General features: G+C 36.0%; 1 protein-coding gene across 5 annotated transcripts in view; it reads left to right on the top strand.

The window, feature by feature from the left end:
* The window catches only part of CDC14B (cell division cycle 14B), a 44304-nt gene that overhangs the window by 15093 nt on the left and 9104 nt on the right, over positions 1-20107 (top strand). For 2 of the 5 annotated variants that reach the window (XM_059836700.1, XM_059836699.1), the window contains exons 5-13: positions 6522-6598; positions 8085-8151; positions 9552-9614; positions 10490-10577; positions 10905-11135; positions 12896-13034; positions 13172-13325; positions 14080-14180; positions 16598-16743. In XM_059836700.1, coding sequence (XP_059692683.1) covers positions 6522-6598; positions 8085-8151; positions 9552-9614; positions 10490-10577; positions 10905-11135; positions 12896-13034; positions 13172-13325; positions 14080-14180; positions 16598-16709 — 1032 coding nt within the window. In that variant the 3' untranslated portion in view covers positions 16710-16743. Of the gene's footprint in view, positions 1-6521; positions 6599-8084; positions 8152-9551; positions 9615-10489; positions 10578-10904; positions 11136-12895; positions 13035-13171; positions 13326-14079; positions 14181-16597; positions 16744-19443; positions 19513-20107 lie in introns of all 5 variants that reach the window. The other 3 variants (XM_059836698.1, XM_059836701.1, XM_059836697.1) reach the window with 2 other exon arrangements.

Consider the following 20107-nt stretch of genomic DNA (forward strand, 5'->3'; position numbering starts at 1 on the left):
GCCCTGTCCACCCAATTCCCAAGCTCCCCCCTCTCCCCTTGGCTACATTAACTTAGTAACAGTGTTTTTTTTCTCAGGCCTGGCACTAATTATGTACTTGGAGGGTGACCCTTCCAGGGTACCGCCCCATGAACTGCTGTAATTCAGGTCACCTTCTCCAGGACTCATCTCTGTACTTTGTCTATTTTCTCATCTTCTTTCTTCAGGGTAAGCAGTGTTTCCTTCATCCGTTCTAATCCATAGTATTGGTTTTTTGCCTTTTCAATTTGTTAGTATCCTTCCTAGTTGTGGGCCTAATGCTGGGTAGAGGCTGGAGGTTGGAGAATCAATTGGCACCCACTGGTGTGATGTTGAACTGCTCTGTTCTTAGTGTGACACTTGCAGAATTATCTCTGGCTAAGGCTGAGATAAACCTGTCTAGTGATCCAGGCTGGGTGGTGGTGAATGGGTAACTGTGACAGTGCTCAAATTTAGAGTGGGTAAACCATGTTTACCCTCAGCTATGTTTTGGTGAGAGGTGCTTGATGAATAGGGGGAAGAGACAAGATGGACAAATACTGACCTTTCATTTAAGCAGAAGTTACCTGGAATCTTGGCTGTCTCTGAGTTTGTGTCCTCTGAAATGCTACCTTCTCTGAGTTGTATTTGGGAAATCATGATTAATCTTCACAGCAGCAGCTTTTCCTGCTGTTGGTACTAGGTTCTTTTCCAGTATGTTCCTACGAAACTGCTTGTCTCCATAGGAGAAAAAGGGTTATTCTTTTGGAGGTCTCTCACTCTATAGCCTCAGGTTGCTTTCTTACCTGGCACAGAATATTGATGCTCCCAGTCCAGTCAGTTCAGGGTTTTTTATACTTTCCCTCTGCTGTATGAAAGGTGATTGGAGGTTTCTTGCTTTTGTTTATGATGAACAAAGAGAGTTGCCAGAGACAGGCAGTTATTCACTCTCTGTCTCTTTTATCCTCTTAATGATTGTGTTTCTGCTAGTGACGAAACTGTTGGCCAAATGCTTTTCTTCACTACAACACAAATCCATACAGGAAGCTTTTTGTTCTAATAAACTTCTATTTTAATTTTGCAACATCTAACATTTTGTCCTAAGGAAATTGCTAGAAATTTAATCTACTAACTGAGTAGTATATCCAATTGAGCTTGTAATGAAATAAAATATTTAACACTTTAAAGTTATAACGTCTGTATGATCTTGTGTTTGAGTCTGGTCACACACAGCAGTTACTTGCATTTGTTCAGAATGGGTTTAATTGCTGTTTACAGCAGTTCAGGCTGTCTTGGAAGAGTGATATTTTTGGAATATAGTTGCATCACATAAAATTTGCTTGTAAGCAGTTTAAAATTAATTATCTCATTATTTTCTGTTTTCTAAGTGAGCATGGTTGGTAAAATGTATGATTTACGTAGCAGCCTTAAGCAGATTTTTCAGTTGAGGGTGAACAGGCAGATAAACATGATTGTATTGAGCACATCATAGATATGAATTTAAAGTGCTATTTACACACTTGAGTTGATATAGTTTCTAACAGTAAAGCTTATTTCAATGGTCTGTTTAATTTTCCTGAAGAAGCAACAGGTTATGTCATCTATGATTATTACTAAACATGTTTTGTCTTATATGCAGCATTATTATTTTACTTGACAGTACCATGTATTGAAAGTTAAGATGCCTTTTTTAACCAGAGACTCATTTCCCTTTCCACCAGGAATATTTGCATCCTATTATAAATATCATTCCAATGGTTATAACCCTAATCTAGGAAATGGTTGCTTGTAAAATAAGGCTGGATTGAAAACACTAATGAATCAGACAAACACATGGCTTGCTAAAAGCTCTTATTCTCTGGTTGATTTTAAATGCTCATAAATAAAGACTGGGGCACCTAATCCTGCAAACCCTTGTATTTCATTGAGTGAATTTGAAAGCAGCTGTTTGACTGCACAGCACTGTTGGCAGGAGGAGTGCTTGAGTGCACCTTTCCCAGTCTTCAGTACTTGGATGTTCTTGACCATTCACAGAGGTGCCTGTAGTTCCTTAATTGGAAGCAGATGTCCTAAATGAAAAGGATGATTAGAGCATTGTTAGTGGTTCAAATGCTAATAGCAAATTCCTGGCTATATATTGAAGTTCAGTAGGATATTTTTTGTATGCATAAAAAAAGCAAATTTCTAAATTGTCTGTGTACAAATGATTGCAGATTGTGAAAAAATGGTATGTTGGACTTGAAAGATACCAATTCCTTATAGTAACAATTTTCCTGAAAGGTACTTAAGTAGAAGATTCTTAAAATATTTTAAGAGTTTTTCTGTTTGTATTTGTGTGTGTATAGATATGTATGTATACTCCTATTTGCACTTGAATATGACTGTAGGAAAATTCTAAAAGCTGAACTTGTAGATGCATGCTGCATTGACTAAGTTTTTTTTAAACAAGGCTTTTTTTTTTTTAATATTTCCCTAATGCAGGAAAGAATCCTCTTGGGAAATAAGTTTAAAATTCTAATAGTCTTTTATTCATTCGTATATGCATAGAAGGATAAAAATTATCCCTGAGAGTGAATACTTCTGCTAAATAACAGCTAACATTATTGCTTTAAATTTAGTTTAATATTTTTATCTTTTTAGTAGTCATTTTTGTTTGTTGCTTTAATGGCATTAACCTAAGAAAACAACTTTATTTGTGAAGTTTTTCATCATCTTAGCACCGCAGAAACATAAATTTTAATCAGCATCTGGACAAATTAGTTTCAGCTGTTGTATATTTTGATTTCTGAAGTTTGTCTTCTCTCATTTCCTCTCCTTCCCCCATTACATACCTCATTAATTTACAAATATATCTTTGTTTTGTTATTCATCAGATCAACATTTCCATTCTCTTATTTTCTAAAACTTCAGTACTGCTTGCTGCCTTAGAAAGTCCTCCTCTCTTTCAACACTTCTGTCTTCTACAGGTATTTGATCACTACTACTTTCTCTTTCCCATTTATTTGCTTTCTTTAGTCCTTTGTTCACTCACATCGTTCCAATGAAATTGTTCATCTTTAAGGCCTCCCTGGCCTCCTCCAGGTCAGAAACAGTATTATATTCAGTTTTATATAGATATAGATGTGTCAGAAATATTTTTTGAACTGAATCTTTCCTTAAGTGCTAACTACTGCACTTTAGTTCCCTTCATGGAGCAGTTAATGGGCCACAGGAACAGACTAAACCGACAGTCCACAGGAACAGACAAAACCCAGCTGTTAAGCTTAAAAGCTGCTGGAAGTATATAGTAAAGATGTCAGATCTTCAGTGCTGGCTCTCTGTCTAGTGATGGAATTCTTTTGGTGCAGACCATTTCCTAATGCAGATGTGTGGCCTCTGCTGCCTTGACATCTGTTGCTTCTCTGAGCTTTGCTACTTCAGTCTTACCTGTTACCATAGATGGAATTTGGTTCACTCCAGCCTAAAAGCAGCGCCCCTCCCCCCCCCCCCCCCCCCACCATGTTTAGCCTTCATCCAGCCTTGGTTACATCCAGGATTTCTAGCTGTGTACTCCCTTAACCTTGACAGAAACTGATTATGTCTCCACTTTGACTATCACAGCTTCTTGTGTTGTGTTACTGCCAAGATACTTTCCTTGTGAAGTAATTATCTGTTTATGGTCTTTCCCATAATGTGTGAGTGTCATTCTTCCCTTTTGAAGCACTCTATACCATTGCACTCATCCAGCTATTCTCATACTAACCTAATTTTTTTGCCAGCGCTTTCCACTGAGTACGCTATCTGACCATTTCATGAACTGCTGTCTCTGCACAATTGTTCACTTGCTGTGTCTTTTATGTGTGTGGTAGTGTCACAGCTGAGTGTAGCAGGATTTCTCTTTGTTTCAGAATAAGTTTCCTTCTTCAGTAAAAATGCTGTATTTTGCTTCAGTTGAACAATCCAAGTTGTATTTTTGCTTTGCAAAATCAGATGGGGTTTTTAAAATGTCCTTGTATGAAGGAAGTGTTCTTATGTAGCTGTGTTAAGAAAAGTCCATACACATATGTATGTATGTATGTATGTTGTTGTTATTTATGTATGTTATGTATGCTAAAAAGGTTTTTCTAGCAGTTTCACTGGTAATGTAATTTTAGAAGCAGGATCCGTACTTGAGAACTAACATAATAGAACTAACTAACTTATTTTAATACAACACAGTGAAATGAGAAAAAATTTTCTCTTGCAGCTGTTACACTTGTAAACAAATACTTCTGCATTCTGTCTTGTTTCCTTTAAGAAGCTGGTAGCTCAGAAAGGCCAAGGATTTCTCTCACACCTCAGATGAGCTTTTCTACAAGCTTACAAAATCACATAGTATTAGTTGCATTTCTATTTGCCTGTGGTACAATTAGTACTCTGTATACTACACAGTGTGATAGTACTTAAGTCCAGCTGGACATTAGGAGGAATTTCTTCTCAGGAAGGTGAAGGATTGATTAAACATTGTAATGAGTTGCCCAGGGAGATGGTGGATGAGATGTTTAAGGGAAGAGTGGACGTGGCACACAGTGCCATGGTCTAGTTGGCATGGTCCTGTTTGGGCAAGGGTTGGACTAGAATGACCTCAGAGATCTTTTCCAGCCTAATTGATTCTGTGATTCTGTAATCCTGTTTTTTCCAGGTGACTCAGTTTTTTCTGGCTACAAACTCTGTCTAATTACTATCTGTTTTTTAATTCTATTTCATGTCTCGGGTTTGTAAGTTTTTCAGTGACAGGGCTCTCTTCCTGATAAACAAGAAGTGCTTGATGTGTATGGTTGCTAGCAATATGTGTTCACTGTCCTGCAAGATGCAAATTAGGACTGTAGCAAAGCATACAATTTGAAATTTCTTGGAAGATAACCTTTACATCCAAATCAGGCAATGAATGCCTGTAGAATAAAAAGTGAATTTCGCCGTCAGAGGTATTCAATGATACCTAGGGAGACTTTTGAAGTATCTTTTCTGTTTTGAGTGTATACTTGCAAATATAAATGCAGAAGTCGCTTATCTCTCCCCAGAGAAAGCACACACACACAAAACATGCAGTTTTCATTACTTAACTATGTCTCAAGAAAGATTTATTTTTCTGTTTTCTTCTGCCAATTTCAAGGGAAGAATGCTCTGAAAATACTTAACACACTAATTGAATCAAGAAAATCAAAGGGGTCACCTGTTGGCCATGTCTGTTTTAGCTGTCTCTTTAGGTTGTGTTTCAAGCTGGATTTGTTTGTTGGGGTTTTTTTTAGCAACATCTGTTCTAACTCTTGTTTTCTCTGTGTGTGTGTGGGGAGAGGATGTTTAAGGTATGTTAAGCCATTTGTTCAAACTGGCTTTGCGGCAGCATCAAAGAAATTTTAAAGGCAATGCCAGCTTTTTAAAGAAAAAGTCTCCAAAGCAGCAGAAAGTAAATATACCATGCCTTGCTTTTTGGAAGATGTTTAATTAATACTCATGAGGATTTTTACTTTCAAATATCTCTAAGGGAAAATGTCATTAGTATAAAAGAAATAAGTAATTTTACTGAACATTAGTGAAAAAAAACACAATGTTCCGTAGATTGTTAAAGCAATTTCAAAGAAAAAGTATTAAACTTGAAATTACTGAATATTGACCTGTTAATGACAGCTTGTTATTAACAGTTGTTACCTCCTGGCCATGCTGGGGTTGGTGTTTAATGGTATTTGAAGAAGCGATGTACAAAAAAGAGGAGTTTTAGATACTCTTTAAGGAGACCTTAGTGTTAAAGGCTATCCAAGAGGGATCAGACATGTTGTGATGGAAGACCATACGGATATTTCTCGTAAGTTGGTCCTTTGTGAATTCTTTTCTGATTGTTTTTGACAGTAGAAAGTTGGATTCATTCTGTTCATAGTATTTTGCTTCTGAAGCTACAGATTTCCTTTTTTATTATTTCTAATTTTTATTTTCTCTTAGTTTATGGCATCTGGATTTAGTTACTGGATATTGCCCCAGCAGTGCAAAAGAGGAAGTACAGAATTTGGATTAATGCAAATGTTCTGATGTAGGAAGATCAAAACATACATAAATAACTGTTTTAGTCTTGTCTGCTGCGTGTACCGACAGTTTGTGTAACAGATGATTCATAGCTTTAGTGATATCTCTGCAGATTTTTATCTTTTGATTTACATCTTAAAAGCTTAATTTAAAAAATCTACAAACTGGTGAAGCAGAGTTGTAGTAGAAATGTAAGAATCCAAATGAACAGGAACCTTTTCATTGTAGTCTATAACTGAACAACTCCTGCACAAATCTATAAAGATTGTTTTAAAATATATATTTCTTTAGATTGACAAGATTTTTAATTGTTTATGTTAGTTTTATTGTTGCACACTTGCAAACATTTGTTCTTGATGCCACTCTTTTCCAGCACTTTTGCACTTTGTGATAAATAATTATGCCTTCTGCAGTAAACAAATTACTTGAAATTATTGAAGTCTGTCTTAAAATAGTCTTTTTCCTTTTCTGTCTTTTTCCAAAAATAGATAATATACCTGAAAGAATCCCCAGAAGATGTGTACAGGCTTATATTGTCAGGAAGTGTTTCATATCTTCCTTTCAGGTAAATAACAAGTTGATAGAACTTTCTGTACCTTGATATTTTGAAGAAGAATGTAACATTTTTCAGTACTAGTTTCTGCTGTGTTGGTTTTCTGGGGTTTTATTTTATTTTGTTTTGTGTTTTGGGATGGGTTTTTGTTTGTTGGGGGTTGTTTTGTTTTTTGTGGATTGTTTTTGGGTGGTTGGTTTTTGGGTTGGATTTTTTTTTGGTGTTGAAGTTTTTACCTGGGACACACTCACTGTCCTAACTTTAGGTACTCAGTGAATCAGAGATGTTACCAGCTGGTACTGAAGAGTCCCAGCAGAAGGAGAAGGAGCCCCACTGTTTGTATCCACTCATTGAGCTTTTTTATCGTCTTTATTGCTTCTCACTTGTCAGTCTGATTTTGTGCCAGTAGCTGATAGTTAAACATATCAAAATATCTGTCATTCACCACAGAGGGCTTGCAATACTTAATAGCATTCTTTATGCAAGACAGTATTTGCAGATTGCTTCACATATTTGACAAGTTGGAAGTTGTCATCAGTGTATTCCAGGAGCCTTCTGCATTGCCTGTGCCCTACTGTGCTATCTCTCCAAAACATATCAGAGTGGTTGCAGTTCCCTGTGAGGACCATGGCCTAAGAATGTGAGGCTGCTTCTATCTGACTGTAGAAGGCTTTATCCATTTGTTCCTTCTCATCAGGTGGTCTAAGAGACACATGCTACTACGATGTCACCTTTATGAGTCCTTTCTTTAATTTGAGTAATGTTCTATTATTTCTATCTCCTCCTAATTTTTGCCCCTTTTCACACTGGTTCATAAGGAAGGAAAGGGTAGGAAAAATTACTGGCGACAGCTATCCAGGTTCTTCAGAAGTTCTTCCTCTCAGTTGAAATTTGAACATGAAATGTGTTCTACTTAGTAGAAACATTAGCTGATAAGGGCTACAAGGTCTCAAGGTGTTCTGCCAAGGCATAATGTTCTCTGGTGTAGATTCAGTTTAATTTATTTATTTACCTCACTATAGTGTTCCTTTAGAATTCCTAATCTGTGGTGCTTATGAAATTTTATAATGGTTGCGTACTAAGAACGTACAATTCCTGGATCAACAGAATTAAAAAACTTGTAATCAAAAGAAGCTGTTTTAATGAAACTAGTTTCTTCTCTTGTATAAGCATGAACTATTTATGCTTTTTGAGGAAAATATTTTATTATATTTACTAAAATGTTTATCCTAACAGTCCAAGTCAGAAATCGAACATTTCAGCTTTTCAAAAACTGTAGCTGGAGTAATCTTACTGTTGTATCTGTCAATATAATGTTATGTTGTTATTCTTTTAAGATTCAATGTATGGGAAATGAAGTAATCATTTGACATAATTATTTCAGTTTAATAATCATTGCCTTGAACTAATTTTTAAAAGATGTTTTAGAGAAGTATCCTCAATTGCTTTCACTTGGATTAAAATACAATAATTACGTTTTGGTCATCGTATCTTATAGGGACGCTTCCTTTGGTACTTGCAGTTTTCATCTAACATTACTGGACTGTTTTCATGCAATAAACAAGGTCAGTAAACTAATATTTTTCACATTTCAAAAAAGTAGCTAAATGTTGCCCATCAGAAGAAGAAGTCTTAGGAATCTAGGATCCTATTAGAGCTGCGAAGTAGCAGATCTGCTGATTGTTGCCTAGTTTACTATGCATTATGCATTGTCACAAAGTAGATACAGCCTTCATAGAAGTCTACCAATACTTTATATAATGAATAAGTGAAGATATTATGGAAGGATTTCTGAGTTTTACTTGTGTAATCTATCAGGACAGTAAATCACCTCTAATCTTAAAAGCTATGTGTTAGGTTTTTTATATGCCCCCTGGTGTTATGTATTAGGCTGAACATAGCCTTTGAAAGGGTTTTGAATGGGTTTGCTATACACTTCTGGCATTTGCAGCACTTGCTAATGATTTTAAATTTTGCTTTAGTAGTAGAAATAAAACAAATGTTAGGTGGTAGGTGCTTCTTTTTTAACTATAAAATTATAAAATCTAGGTTTTATAGCAATATATCAGTGAAGTAATGTAGCATTAAAGGATAGGGGAATCAAAACACATTCTTTTTAGTCTGTATGAATACTGAAATGGAATTCTGCAGCTCTCCACCATAATATTGTCTTTTGTATTATGGGTATCTCTGCCAAATAGTGATATTTTTACTGGTTAAGTCATCTTCTTGAAGATTGGTGATTTTTCAGCTTTTTTGGGTATTTTGAAATTGTTTATTTGTATGCCAAGGCTGGTGCATTGCTGTTCTTGCTGGTGAACAACAAAGAAAGCTACAAGAGATGAGGGAGTAAAAGAGAAAATTAGAATGTAGTATTTTTAATATCTAGAGATATGAGGTTTATCTGTGTTTGTCTTCTTGTTTTAACACGTGGATAAGCTATTAGTTACCTAAATGATTACATTTTTTATACAGTGTTAAGTATTTTGGTTGTGGCTAATTATGGGACATTATGGACTCACAGTAATATCTACTTAGGACTTTGTGACTGCAAGAAATTTTAAATCAGTGAAGATACTAACAAATAGAATTTATACACAAAAAATATCTCCAGTCCTTGAAAGCAGTCTTTAGAATCTACTAATAGCTTCAATAGATGTTTTTTGCTGGTTATTTTTCTTTTTATTTTGTGCAGCTAGCAATGATGAAAAGACTAAATGCTTCACTAATCTGGGGTTTTTATAGTGATTTGATGAAAACAAAAAAAGTTGATTTACTCATCTAACTTCACTTATATTGAAATTTACAAACTTGGTTTGAAGCAAGACTGAGTTTATCTGTATTCTTCAGTTTTGTGAAGAAAGAAGGAGAGTGTGTATTAAAGGACTTTATGTAACCAAAAAGAGTAATGAAACTGTCCTCATTGAAGAGGCATCTTTGTTAAGAGCTGTGTTCTGAATTTTAGGCTTTGCAGTATGGTTTCCTGGATTTTAGTACATTTGATGTAGATGAATACGAGCATTATGAAGTAAGTGTTCAGTATCCATTGTTTGATTTGTTTGCTGTTACTAATGCAAAAGCAATTGCTTATAATTTCTGCTATTCTTTTGGAGTATTATGTTCCATTTCTGTTTTGTCTCTTTAAGTTATGATAGTTAAATAAAGGTTCGTGGTCAGAGTGAGAATACTAACATTCAAATTTAAGCATAATTATGCCCAAACATGGGGAAGAGCAGAAACCAAAATGGAAATAAATGGGAGTCTCCATTATTAGAAAAACCCTGGATATTCTTGAGCAGCCTTGATGAAAAACTAAAGGGCATACAAGCCCAAGTCTAACTGAATGCTAGAGAACAGTCAAAGTATGTATTTGAGAACACATGGCAGAAATGTAATAACACTGAGGTAAAGAAGGAAACTGAGCTGGGAAACTCCAAGTGCATAAAATTCACTTTGGGCCATAGGAAATTATTATCACAATGAAGGACTGCTACTCTTGATTGTATGCAGTCTCAGAAATGCAAAGCTGCCAGATATCTGTAAAGAGAAAATTAAATGCTTCTAGAACTTAAAAAATCATTATTTAATTTGTGAACAGTAGTAAGACCAATTGGTAAGACCAATTTAGAATCCTATAAAAAATAAAAACTTTAAAGTTCCTCTTCATCTGAAGGGCATCGGTTGCGTTGTTCTAAAACTCTGGTTTAGAAAGACAGGGACACAGGGGAGAAATGAGAGGTTGAGTGCATCTGTCATCCTCTTTATGAAAAAGAAAACAGCCAACTAGCACACCTTCCTTTGACAAAAATTATACATCTATTCTATCTAGCATGTATTTTGAAACAATAAGGAAAAGCCTGAAAATACAGGGATAATGATAAACCAAGCATTTTCTCTTGACAGAGAGCAGAAAATGGAGATTTTAACTGGATTATACCAAACAAATTCATTGCCTTCAGTGGACCTCATTCAAGAAGTAAAATTGAAAATGGTATGCTTAAAAAAGGAGGAGGGGAACACAAGCCCACTGCTTTCTTAGTTGATTGTTATTAGTAAGAACAAACTTTAAAAATTGTCAAACAGTGTGTTTTTTCCCTTGGCTCTTTTCCTTTTATAAGAACTCTGGCAGTAAAATTTTAATGCTTGGTTTAATTGTATCTGACCTAGGTGATTGTATTAAAATTCCATTTTCAATTAGTCAATATTTCTTTATCTTGTCTCTATTTTGGAAGTATTTTCATATCTTATTTTTTAGTATTTTTTTATTTCTTTAGTTTAAGCCTTACCCTTTTTTTTTTAATCCTCTGTTCTCAAACAGGCTATCCCCACCATGCTCCAGAGGCTTATTTCCCATACTTCAAGCAAAATAAGGTCACCACTATAATACGCCTCAACAAAAAACTGTATGATGCCAAACGATTTACAGATGCTGGATTTGAGCATTTTGATCTCTTCTTTGCTGATGGAAGCACACCTAGTGATACTATAGTTAAAACATTTCTAAATATTTGTGAAAATGCTGAAGGTGTAATAGCCGTTCATTGCAAAGGTAGGACGCAACAAACAGTTTATATTACTAGTGATGTTTATAATTACAGTTCCTGAGGTACTTTGCAGCATAATTCTACTATATCTAGTTATTAACATCTCTGCCTAACTGCAACTATTCCATTCAAATGATTTCTATGGTTTTGTTCAGTGCTTCATCTTCTAATTTTGTACCAGAAAAGTCTTCCAAGCCATTCCCAAAAAGAGACTGGGGAAAGTGAGATTTCCAATATTAATAGCTCTTTTTGCTAGAAAGTGTTAGTACTTTCAAAGGATGCTTTGGGCAGGCATTTGAAGTCCTGTCAAGTTCTCTCTGAAAATACTTTTTTAATTATACCAAGTCGTAAACTTTTGGAAACAGTGCAGCATTTTGGGGAGATCCCTTAAAATATATGAGTGTTGTTCTACAGCCACCAAAATCTTCATCGCTCAGAAACTGCACTAGTTTGGGCATGCTCTGAATATCCATTCCTCCAGAGTTAGACTGTGAAGATTTTAAGAGCCCAGCCAATGCAGCTAGTAGAGTTATTCAGTTTTTGTTTGTTCTAGAGAGAGTATGTTTCCCTTCCCGCACCATCTTTAATAGTATATCAGACATTTCTTCTCCACAACTTTGCATCACTAGTGTATCTGATAATGCTGTGATTGAAGGAGAAGTGCCTTTTCTTAACCTGTTTGCTTTGGACCTGCAAAGACGGCAGTTTTGTTCCTGTATATGCCATCCGTTTGCTGCATTTAACAGAATTATATTGGAAAGTGAAAGAATTGTTGAAACCAGCATCTTGACTTTGGGAAAACAAGTCCATACTCTTACTCTTCGCTGAGGTGGTAAATTCAGGCATATCCCTTACTTGGTTATGCCGGAATATTGATGATACAAGTGCTTTGTTTTCATTCAAATTAGGGTATTCTTTGGTAGATATCAGACTAATGGTGTCTAGCCACTCTTGAGGAAGTGTAGAATGCTGTAGTCTGTTCCTAAAGCTGTCCTGGAAGTCATGGAAAGCTAAGGCAAGTTCCTAAAGCAAGTCATGGAAATGTGGTTGTCATGGCTGTTGTGTTATACAGAAGATTTTACAATGGTGTTGATGAGTTAATTGTTAAATGAGAAAAGGTGATGTGTGATTTGCATGTGCAGCAAGTGATTGAGGAGAGATGTCACTTAGCTGGAGCGGTCCTCTCTTGCTTCTCATGTTTCCCAAGGTAAATAGAACTGTTTTGAGGCCCATTTTAAATAAGGTTTCTCACTCTGGAGTACTTCTTTCCTGTGCTAGCTAGTGCCCAGACTTGCTTACTGCAAAATTTGTTTTTATCTTGGGAGTTAGAGAGATTAATTAGAGAAGGGGCTGGGAGAACAGCTGATTTCAGTGCAATGTATGATTAGTTTGCAAGAAGGTGCTGGGAGAATTCTGAAAAGAAAAAAAAGGCCAACTGTTTTATCCCATGCTTATAAAGTTTCTCATACCTTCATACATATTAATAGATAGGTAAATAAAGGTAGCTAAACTTACAGATATTTGTAAAGTTGCTGGTTTTGGAAGGTTACCTCACTCAAAAAAAAAATATGGACAGTGTGTTAGTAACCTTGTATAGGATAAAAAAAGACTAAAGAGTGAGTTTCCCCTGCCACACTTGATAAGTAGAGGTTTGTTTTGATAAATTAGGCAGGTAACTACTTGCCCAAGTAACAGTGTCTATAGTTACAACAGATTCCAGATGAAGATGGATATATAAAAGAAGCCATTCTTTTATATTACACAGCTGGTCTTGGACGAACTGGCACACTTATTGCCTGCTACATCATGAAGCATTATCGGATGACAGCTGCTGAATCTATTGCCTGGATCAGAATAAATAGACCTGGTTCTGTGATTGGACCACAACAGCATTTCCTGATGGAGTAAGTAGATTGAGTGTAAATTATTGCCAAAAATAAATCTAGATGTCTTTTTCTTCTTCTTCTTCTTCTATTGTACACTTAACAATCTTCAGTGTTAATTTGTTGTGTTTTGGGCCTTTTTTTCCATGTTATGATAGCAAACAGGCAGAACTTTGGACAGAAGGGGATATTTTCCGTGCAAAGTTGAAACGAAACCATAAAATTGCTGTAACAAGAATTCTGTCAGGAGTAGATGATATTTCAATTAATAACACAAGAAACAGGAGAACCATCCAAAAGGACATTGAACTGGTAACCATCCAAATATTGTGCTCTTGTAAAAGTTGGAACTGTTGAGAATCTCTCAGGTTTTGAAAAAACCTGTGGGTGCACTAAAACTTTGTTAATCAAATTTTTTTCTGTTCACCCTTTTTGTATAAAAGAATATGGGGGGGAAAAACTAGGGATTGCAATTATGAAAAATGGAGTTTAGAACACAGGTGAAGTAGGAGCATCATCATGCTTTAGTCTTTTGTAATTAGGTCAACAATAGAAAAAGCATACATTCTCCAATCAAAAACACTGATTTCATTTTGGATTGTCTGTTGCTTCACTGTGTGTATATAAAGGGAGGGGATGAAAGGGTGGGGTTTTTTACTCATTTTAGTTTCTAAGTAATTGCAACTTCTGTAATACCTTTTGATAGTGCTTTTTGAAAAAGACAGTACTGCTGTTTTAAAAAGGCAAGTGAAGGAGGGAAATGCTATATTTAGAGAAGATCATACTCTACCTAAGCAAAGATTTTATTATATATTGCTTCCTATGCTTTAAAAGGAGACAATATTCCGATGCATGTAAGTCATGACACAACTTAATGGTTTACAGCTTCTAAAGCAGCAAACAGAAAACTGGAAAGAACAGAATTATATTTATTCAAGTGAATTTCCTTTGACTTTATCCTGTTTAGATAATTCTAATTTTAAGCTTTAAGATAAAGTTAATTCTTATATATCAAAGTGTCTATATTTAATCTTGATTTATCCCTTTCCCCCCTCCACTTATCCAGTACAGTGATGATGATGAAACAAACTGTTTTACACAAGGGGATAAGCTTCGTGCTCTGAAAAGCAAAAGGCAAGCAAAAACTCCAACTACATCTCCACTAGCGTAAGTCAGTTTCTGAATATATAAAATGCCAGAAACACTTTTATCCTCTTCTTCATGCATACTTCCTGTTGCCCACAAATGCTTGTTATCAATGCTGGTTTTATTCCCTTAACACAAACATGAGGATCACCATTTCTCTGAAGGCTTGGTGAATGCTGAGGAGGCAGGACCATTTGGTTAAAGGACTGCATGACTGAATTTCTAGTTTTCTGCATAGTTTTTGATGCTGATATTCTGCACTTCACAAGCTCCTACAGCACTTCTGAATGCTTTACTTTTAGTTTAATCACAAACATTGCTTTGTCTGTCCTGTAGTAGTGTAAAAATGAAATATGACTCTGTGTGGTTTTGTTTGATTGGCTCAAATAAGATATGTGCTGGTCTTTGAAGTAAAGTTGGTAAAGTCAGATTTGAAAGAAGGGTTTTCATCTTCCTTGCATTTTCTCTTCCTTGGAAGAGAACTTCCCCTAAATTCTGTGGGCTTTGTGTCTGGTGGATCTGGAAGGCAGAGTAGTCACTGTTTCGGTAAACAAATTCAAAGAACTGCATTTCTGTCAGTGAATCTGGTAGTCTCTTTATTTTAGGCAAGTCGTGAAACACCACCTGCCAAAGAAAGTTTGCATCTGTTGTAGCTTGTAACAACTGTAGGTACAAAATCAATCTGCCTGCCCTTAAATAAATTGCAAGAGAATGCAGCACTTGGAAAACTTTGCAGGATCGCATTTGATTGCTAGGAAAGCAATGGTGACCCCTGGCTGTCAGACTTTTGTGAATCACACATGACCAAAGTCATAGGCCACAGTCAACGTGACTTTTATTGTGTTGTCCTTCTGTAGGACATGATGCTGCTACCTTGCTGGCATTTTTATTTTCTATTTCTTCTTTTTCAAGATCGCCACTGTCATCAGACTTTTAGAAAAAGTGAGAAGTATGTAGTAAAAATGTGCTGAAGGTAAAGGAATATATCTCTTGAAACCTTCACACATTGCTATGTCTGATTCCTGCTTTTGTTTTAAATTACTGTCTTCTGTTCATGCGTATCCTTTACACAGGCAGCCATAAAAGAAACAACATACTCATACAATAGACTATGCCCAGCTGACTTAAAAAATACCAAAAAGCATCACCTCAGTTACCTCAAAGAGCACAGTGAAAAACAACTACCTTGCAGATTAGTTTCCAAGGCACAGAAATGCCTTAGTTGTCAAGTACTTAATTGCCACACACTTAATGTATGTTCCATATGATGAATGTAGACTGTGGGATAACCTACTCAGAGCCATTGTCTTAATGCCTTCTTAATACAAGACCTATCTACTATTTAAATATTATTTGGCTCATGAAACATTCTTCAGCATGTCTGCTCTAATTAGCTGTACTTGTGTAGAGTTAAAATAATTGACCTGGAGCTTATAGCTCATTTTTACATTGTGCATTGTCGCTCAAGGAGCTTCAGTTTACCTCTTTCTGTTCCCCCGAGTTATTTTTATGGTTTGTGACTTGTACTGAAATAATTCAGGGAAAAATGAGTGCATAAACTCATACATTCCTTTGTGTTACTGTTTTATTGCAAGGAATATTTAGCTGCCTTACAGGAGTCAGGAGTTTTTTCTACTACAAGAGGTTACTGTTTCTTTCCTTTTTAGTTTAGTCTGTTAAAATAATTATTCTTGCAGTGAAATTGATTACTTTTTTCTAAGCAAACAAACAGAAGCTTCTAAATCTTCCAAGTAGTTTTATTTCAAAGGAAAAAAGAAGTGGAGTGGGGGGGGCAAAGTAAGAGCAGTTAGTCTTTGAAAACTAGAGGCATTATTTACTTTTAAGTCACAAGGGACTTGTATAGAGTGTTTATTGAACTTGGCTATAGAATTTCTTTTTGTGTTGATGACTGGATATTTTATGTATGTTCTAATAAGCAATATTCTGCACCTGTGGCAAAGGATTATGAATTGGCTTTTACTTCTTACACAGAAAGGTAATACACCCCATCATCTGGTTGTTTTTATAATTTGTTTGTTTCTGCAAACATAGCTGTCTGCAATGTAATCTTTTAGTTTCAGAATGTATGATTGTGAAGTAGGATGTGTGAATACAGGCTGAGCCTGCATAAGAGATGGCAGCAAGTGGTCAGGGTTGTATTGCTCCTGCACACACTTCTTTCCAAGAGTGATACAGACTTTGTGAAGTAGGTGACCTTGATGAGGGTTTCAGAAGATTTGCTTTGATTCCAGCAGTACATTGGTACTACATTGGCAATTTATGGCTGTATGGATTGTTAGTCATAGAAATTAAGAAATGCTTGGCAAAGTTTATAGAGCAGTATCCTTTTGAAGAACTTGAAACAAGCTAAAATGCACCAATAGCTTTTGCTTTTGAATTTTTTTTCATCTCTTCCTCCCCCTCCAATCCCTTTTTAGATGGCTCCTAGCTATGCTGGTGTCTACACTGTGTAGCATTGTCATCTGGTGGATTATATGTGGCTCCCTTCTGCCCAGCCTGCTATTCTGTCTAGATGGTTTAAGAACATAGTAACCATCAGGACCCCCTGAGAGAGAGCCACTGTGTAAGTGTCCCATTCCATTTCTCTACAATAGCTCACACTTTCTGTCTAGTATGTCTCTTAAATGCATGTTTTCATGTCTTTTTCTTACTGGCTTTGCTGCAAGGGTGAATTTCACTGCTCTGGCTTTGTTATATTCTTGCGTATATTATTTGGAATAATTGAGTGATTTTTATGGCTGGCTTACAATATACAAAGGCAAAGAGCTCTTATAATTAGAGTAATTCTTAGTTTTGAAGTGTTTCTTCCCTGCAGATAAGCAAAACGACACAAGCAAAATTATCTGTAAGAAATAAAAAAGTGCTGCTTTAAAATATGATCCTATCCTTTGCATATTGCAGATGCAGATGTTAGCTTCAGTTTTACTTTGAAGTTCGTGAACTTAAAAACTAGGCTAGTTTCCCAACACATGATTTTATTCCCATGAAATGCCAAGAATTAGAATTTGTTAGAAATGTCAGTAAGTCTTTGTTTCTACAAAGAGATCAAATATTGTATGCCATGTCATAAAACATTACTTTTTTTATCTTTTTGACATAAAAGAAGATAGGACAGGTTGCAGTGTTAAGTCCTGGCTCGCTTGTTTACCCAGCCAGTCTGGTTTCATCATCTTTTGTTCACAATTATGTTTTCTAGAGCTTTAGGACACTACTTACATTCCTTTATTCTGTTACTTGGATTCAGCAGCTGAGTAAACATTAATAGCACATCAGTTCCTTGAGTACAGTTTTCACTCTTCACTCCACTTTCATCATAGTAGCTGCTGTGATTTCTCTGCCTTGCTTCTACTTAAAAGGTGCAATGTTTTCATCAAATGACAACTTACATATTCTGGTCAAATAAAATTCCAACAGCACACAGAACTCTGAGGAAGTGCAAATGAACTTTTTGCTTGTTTCTGAGCCTCCCTGGAGCTGCTCTGTCATCACCACCTTCAAAGGAGAATGATTGATTACTTTGGGAGAATACTTGAAATCTTGGTGGTCTCAGATTAAAAAATAGTCAGAAAGTCTTTTACTAATTAAGAAAAGACATTGTCTCCTGACAGGCATGAAGGTTGAGATTTTTCTGTCATCCATATCTTTGTCCTTACAACTTTTTGTCTGCACTTTTTAAAAAGCATGAAACTCTTTCTGCTAAGGGACTGGATAACTATAGAATGAGGACAGGGAGACTTTGGACAGGTTAGTTATTCAGTTAGCCTTCACTGGTCATTAAGAGGTCATCTTAATCTGTTCTTTTTGAGAAAGAAATTATAAAGAAATAAAGATCACTTCAGCTTAATTTTTTCCCTAACCTTGTCAAATAACTTACTTGAGAGGCATTATTCCAAATACCATGAGAGGTGTGTTTTCAAAGTTTTACAGTGAATGAAGCACTCTTTCTTTTCTCAATGGTCTCTGGAAGTCAGACCTCAGACTTTAGTATGTGTTCTGAACACATACTAAAAAGCTAAACTTAAAACACTGGTTAAAGAGGTGAAACAATCCATGCTTTGTTTTGTTGTACTGTGCTGTAAGATCAATTTCAGTCAACTATCATCCTTTCTTTCTCTTACGTGTCTGTGTTCTGTCTAAAACCTAGAAACTCTTATTCCTTGCTAGATGAAAAAAGACTGTTGGATTCCGCTAGATGTGATGCAAGCAATTTTGTTACTCCCATTTGCTGTGACTTTCCAATTACTGGTGCTGCTGCTTGATTTTCAAGATTAACAATGGTACAGTGTGGCTTAAGGATAGGGAGAGAAAACACTTAGGCTTTTCTTAAAAGCTTGCCTAACTGTCTCTTCTTTCTGCAGCTAATATCTCATGTTTTAAGAGATCAAATAATCAGTAAGGATCATGGATCAATCTGAGCTAGCCTGGCAGTTGTGTTTGCTGGAGCCCTGTGTGCTGAAGAGTTGTTGGTCACTTGTTGCCCGTTGATGACTTGGAAGAGTAGTAGAGGTCTCAGGTCTATTTTCTTAAAAATCATGGGGGGATAAAGGAGAAAATAGTATTGCACTTGACAGACCTTGTAAGACAGGTTGCCCAGATTGGCTGGCAAGACTGAAATACCTTTTGCAGACAGAGAGGACATGAACCTGTGTAACCTCTTTTTTCTTCGTCCCTGTTTAGGATTCTGCAATCACAATTTTTTAAAAACGCTTGTTATTTGGATTGATTTCTGCCCAATGTGTATTACACTGCTTGCAATTCAAGTTTTGTGGATTTTGTCTCGAGTTGTGGAGTTTGGGTTTTTGTGTCCTGGTGGTGTGCCTATGTTCTGCCCTCATGCTGAGTTAAATGGTGAATAAAAGTTGTGAGTTACTTAAAAGTTACTGCTCCTTGCCCAAGCACAGTTCCATTCAAACAGGTCTTTCTTTATTTGTTTAAAGACCAAGGTATTAGCTTGAATAAGAAAGTAGTGTATAAACTAGTCTGCTATTTGTGGTGTGTATTTAGGATCAGAACTACCAAGTGAGGTTTCCATTACAGATGAATTGGAGATGAAAAATTCTTACAATGCAAATGTAATGTGACTATTACAACATCCTATATACTGCACAGTAGTGGGGGTTTTTTGTAGTTCTTTTTTAGGGTTTTTTTGTGTTGTTGTTGTTTTTGTTTATTTTTGGTGGGATTTTGGTGGTGGTGGTGTTTGGTTGGTTTTTTTCATTTTTTATCATATCCCATTGAGTTAGAAAACCTTTGTGTACAACAGATGGGTTTGCTGGTGTTTCTGGAAGTTGTGTGACTTACTATTTTATGTGAACAGCTCCAAAGCAGTAAGGTAGGTGTCCTGAGATCTTACACTTCTCTAATATAGTTTGGGATATTTTTTTCAGGCTGACATTTTGGCACTATTTCTTCTACCAAGGCTTCATCTCACATCCATTATAAAACCTATCTATTGAACCTGCTATCAAGTGAGGCTGTTAGTCTAATTGTGCTAAACCAAAATTCCATACATTAGTTTCCTCTCTCACCTTTAACATATATGCAGTAGCATTCTAATAAAAGCTGTGATAGCATTGTTGTTGCTCCTCAGCTGACAGCTGTGAGGGTCAAAGGCAACACTGGATGTTTAATTACAACAGCCTGTCAAGCAGTGGTGTAAATGGAGCCTTGTCTCTTTTCCTTGAGGTGCTATCAGCCTTGGAAGTCTGGAATTCTAGTCTGATTTTAAAATGTCTGTGTGATAGTTTAGCAAATGCTTTGTTCACAGCAATTTCAATTATTCTTTACTGTAGAGTAGCCCAGTGAAGTTGCATATATCTGAGATGTAAAAATGACATATCTACTGAAGATCAGTTGATGTTAAAGATTCCACCCTGCTCACGCCTGGCTCTGAGCTGATCCCATAAGGCATCTTGTTATCTCCCTTT

This window comes from Haemorhous mexicanus, chromosome Z (genome assembly GCF_027477595.1).
Source record: "Haemorhous mexicanus isolate bHaeMex1 chromosome Z, bHaeMex1.pri, whole genome shotgun sequence".
NCBI classification, from domain to species: Eukaryota; Metazoa; Chordata; class Aves; order Passeriformes; family Fringillidae; genus Haemorhous; species Haemorhous mexicanus.